The sequence below is a fragment of the Coregonus lavaretus genome (genome assembly GCF_964263955.1).
Source record: "Coregonus lavaretus genome assembly, chromosome: 12".
Taxonomy (NCBI): Eukaryota; Metazoa; Chordata; class Actinopteri; order Salmoniformes; family Salmonidae; genus Coregonus; species Coregonus lavaretus.
The window spans coordinates 19,585,334-19,590,078 of record NC_139999.1 but is presented as its reverse complement, the minus strand read 5'-3'; the positions used below and the strand labels follow the sequence as shown (position 1 = coordinate 19,590,078).

General features: G+C 46.2%; 1 protein-coding gene across 1 annotated transcript; it reads right to left on the bottom strand.

Annotated features, from left to right (window-relative positions):
- Positions 1-305: 305 nt before the first annotated feature.
- LOC311138355 (potassium channel subfamily K member 15-like) lies at positions 306-2,028 on the bottom strand (the record flags this gene model as incomplete). The annotated part of the gene is made up of 2 exons (XM_084173021.1): positions 306-1,372; positions 1,746-2,028. The coding sequence occupies 2 exons, from the start codon at positions 2,026-2,028 to the stop codon at positions 306-308; spliced, it is 1,350 nt and encodes a 449-aa protein (XP_084029147.1).
- Between the last annotated feature and the right edge of the window lie 2,717 nt (positions 2,029-4,745).

The window sequence follows — 4,745 nt, the reverse complement described above, 5'->3', positions numbered from 1 at the left end:
CTCTTCAGTAAGGCCATTCTACTGACAATGTTTGTCTATGGAGATTGCATGGCGGTGTGCTCGATTTTATACACCTGTCAGCAATGGGTGTGGCTGAAATAGCTGAATCCACTAATTTTAAGGGGTGTCCACATACTTTGTATATATAGTGTAGAAGCACAAACTAAAATCTTTAAATGCAACCTTTTTGGAAAAACATACACAATTTGTTCCACCTGCAGAGAATCAGAGTAACATCTCTGGCTGCAGTGTAGATAAGAACAAAGGCCACTTTAGTCCAGAGTGAGTCCCAACAATCCAAGCAGCTACACTGACTTCCTCCGTGTGTGAGGGCTGCTCATCGCCAGGAAAAGGGCATCGGTGCTGGGGAAGGACTGGGATGAGGTGCCCCTGGAGCTGCAGGAGGCTCCATCCACCCTGTAGGAGATCGAGTTGTAGAAGACAGGGTTGCTGTGGCAGCCTGAGTGCTCACAGTGCGCCGGAGAGGGGCTGTCAGAGGCACCCAGCCTGAAGCACATACAGGAGCAGAGGGCGCTGATGCGGGACTCAGGATGCTTAGCAGAGTCCCTGCCCCCAGGGGTCTCCCTACGCTCCTCAGATGGAGAGGGGATGAGATTGGTACGACTGGTACCTCCCTCCATGGGCAGGGAGAGGTTACAGCAGCTACTGTTCCCATCCTCAGCTCTAATCCTCTCTATCCCATCAGCTCTGTCCCGCGCTGATGCTTCCACATCTGCCTCCTCCTCCCCCGCCTCCCCCGCCTCCCCCACCTCCCCTACCTCCCCCACCTCCCCAACCTTCCCCGCCTCCTCCACCTCCCCCGCCTCCCCACCCCCTGTCTTCTTAGGCGCTGCCGGCTTTTGCTCCTCTCCCTCCACCTCCAGGCTCCTAGTTCCCTCCTCTGTGCTGTAGGTGAGGTAGCGTAGCACCACCAGGTTCAGGAAAGCCCCGATCACTGCCAGCCCCACCAGGATGTACATGAAGCTGAAGGCCACATAGGGAGTCCTCCTCTGGAGGGCCTCCATCTTCTGCAGGGCCACAAAGTCCCCGAAGCCGATGGTGGTGAGCGTGATGAAGCAGTAGTAGTAGGCGTTGAAGAAGGTCCAGCCCTCAAAGTGGGAGAAGGCTGCTGCCCCGACACAGAGGGTGCTCATGCAGGACAGGAGGCCCACCAGCACCATGTTCCCCATGGACACGTCAGTCTTCCGTAAGCCCATGCATCGCTTGAGCCTGCGGAGGAGGTAGCGGACAAACGTGTTGATCCTTTCCCCCATGCTCTGGAACATGACCAGTGTCAGAGGGATACCCAGAACTGCATAGAACATGCAGAATACCTTTCCAGCATCAGTGCTTGGAGCAGCATGGCCATAACCTGCAGAACAGAATCATATCAAAGTTATAGACACATCATATGTGTACATTAACACACACACAAACAACACACACACAGTAACTCTTTTAAATAACCCAAAGAACAGCAGTCTCTTTAACACAATCACCATAACTGCATTATCATAACTGCCAGTTTCACAAATAATTTAAACCGGAGTTCAGCTTCAGCACCATGGTCAGCGCCCGTAAGAGTAGAGGAAATGTTCAAACAGATTTGTTGTATGGATGATGTATGGATCCACGGATGAGTCATGTATGGATGATTTAACTTGCAGAGCAAAGAAACCACATAAACCTAAGAGTCCAAGACTTGCTTGGAAAATATTTCTAAAAGGCATAGCAAAATAACTTACCTATCGTTGTGATGACGGTGATGGCAAAGTAAAAGGAACCCGCGAATTTCCACTGTCTCCCCGCGCAATGGGGCTCCGACTGTAGAACCACCCTCTCGATCTCCCGGTAGTCGTCATCGGTAAATCCGTACTTCTTCTTCAGCTCATTGCGCTTCTGTTCCAGGATCTTCTTCCTCGAGTTCTCGGTCTCTGATTCGAGGGCGTCGAACACCGCGGCTCCCATAAGCAGGTAGGATAGCATACACAGGATGAGAGAAAGGGTCCGAATGTTCTGCGCCTTCATCCTCACTCCGAGCGAACTCGAGTGGGCACTGAGAGGTGGGAGGGTGTGTGTTAAGGAAGAGAGACAGCAGGTGTACGCGCAAGTTCTGTCATGCAAGCCTTGACCAACACAGCCTTGATAATTATAGGAAGAACGGATCCTACACCTGTTTGACTGCTTGTTGTCCTCTGTTATTATCTTAGGTTACTTGAAGAATAGGCTAGGCCCAACAGGCACAGTTTCGTTTTTTTGCGTCATTTTCCCCTATTTGAACAAAGCGCGCACATGGCCTCATTCACCCCATTCACATAACAGTTATGGGGCCTGGACTACATAGTTGATTGATATAACTCATCAGTGTCCTAGGCTTATATAGTATTACGGTGTAGGTAATTGTGCCTGTCATATTTTTTTATACAGGCACTGCACGCACTTTCAATAGGCTTTGGGGTATGTGTTCTCATTACAGTATGCGTTCCAGTGTGCATGCATAGTTTATAGTCTGAATGACCAAATTTAAGACTTACTGGGGTTCACCCGAGTCTTTAATGATGATGCTCTCTCACACATTGGAACTAAAGTGCGTGACAGATGCACGTGCGCTGGCGAGACACCTTTATCACCAAGACCGGTCAAATTACAGTTTATGGATAGGGCCAGACTAGGGGTATTTCCTAACCTGGACCTGGCTAGCCAAACTGTTTTTTCATGGTACCCACCTCTGTTAAATCTCAGCTCTAATGACGGCCGGTAGCCTAGACAGGTTTTGCCACTAATGGCCAAGAAGGACACACTTTTACTTTTTTGTCTGTAGGTTTTTGATCCTCTAGCCATTGCTCTCATCCATCTTTAACAGATCCAACTTCTTATGTAAGCCCAATGTAGATAATTTCAAATAAACCTTTATCTTAATCTAAATGGGTGAAATAAACTGGGGGCCTTGACCAAAAGTCATACCCTGCTGTGTGTGCAACGAGCTGGACCTGTCCATGGTGCTGAACACTGGTTTGTAATCAGTGAGAGACGGTCAGTTGGATGGCTTCAGTTGGTGAAAGAGACTATTGTTCTTTTGGTTCTTTAGAGAGAGAGGGGGGCACTGTGGAAACAGCTGGCCTTTTCATAATCTACTCTCTTGATTGCTTTGCTTTGTGAAGCATACATGTGCGAAGTATTCACAAAATGCTTGGGTAATATATTACTCTGACTGATGAAGCATGGGCTGGTGGCAGAGTTGACCTTTATAAAGCACACTTAGTCCCAGAGGGATCAATAGAGCCTTCATCATTAACTAAGTCAGAGAGAGAGAGAGAGAGAGAGAGAGAGAGAGAGAGAGAGAGAGAGAGAGAGAGAGAGAGAGAGAGAGAGAGAGAGAGAGAGAGAGAGAGAGAATCAAGGTAGCTAACCATGTGAGTATTTCATGACCCCCAAAGCATCAATATTTAAATGTCATGATTGACAAAGACTAGGACATGAGGTACATTTACATGGGTCTGATTAGACACAGAGACCAGTGATAACAATTTCAATTGGTCATTTTGTAACACATTTATTAATGTTATATTGTTTTTCTGCATACCAGGTTAAATTTCCATATTTCAGTTTAATTCAATGATATTAATATAAACATCATGAATAATAGAGATAATTAATCATTGCTAAAGGCTGTATTGTGTGTGTGTGTGTGTGAGAGAGAGAGAGAGAGAGAGGGGGGGGGGTGGGGGGGGGGGGGGGGGGGGAGACAGAGCAAAGAGGGAGAGACACAGACAGAGGGAGAGTCCCTCTAAGTTCTGAAAGTGTATTACCTCTTCTCCACCAAGAGCATGATCATCTCTGTTATTACAATGTACATGTATTGTTTGTCTCCTTTCAAGCCTATTCAGGGCTATTATGTCCTATATGAAGTACAGTAAATACCACATTGTGCTTTACTCAGTGCCAACAAAATCCATTACCACCCAGATGGTAAGAGTGCAGAGAGTGAGCATGGCTCTGTTTTTCCTACTGGAAAAAAGGATAAGAACAATCATTACTATTGAATGGATTATGTCCCTGAAAGATAAGTTAATAGCCAATGTCCAAAGTCCTTTCCAGTCCATGTGGCGTCAGCGTGTATGGTTATTACGGCAGATCAGTTACACAACTACAGCTTTAAAGTTAGACACAAATAATTCAATCAAACAAACGTTTTTGAAGTTTCACAAGCAGGATAGGCATTGATAAATATATTGGCTTGTGATTCTATATAAAAACAGAAAGTGATCTTTGAGCATTAGTCCCCAACCCTTCTAATGGCTTTGTGGTTGCTGATGCCTAGGGAGTAATTATAGTGTTTTATCTGATTTGCTAAGCTCCTATCATGCTCTCCTCTACAGAATGGCTTGGCTGGACTCAGCCTCTAAGCTATCTCTCACAGGAAGACATTAAGACCAGGATATCAAGCACCAGGCCAGTCATCTGCCAATGTTCCATCACTAGATGGAAGATGAGACATGATATAACTGAGAACATGATGCTGTCTTTACACTGATAACAGAGACTAACTGTCAGCATAGGAAATGATCAAGATAGAAGTCACAGCACAGCAGCAGAACTGATGAGTTTTTTGTTGAGTGTACTGAGACCTGTGTGTTCACATAATACAACGTTTATGCTGAATTATTATAAATAAAGGGGGATGAGTAAGATGTAGGGGTTTGGATGACTTTTATATCCGAGTCCAGATCACTGTGAATGGAGGA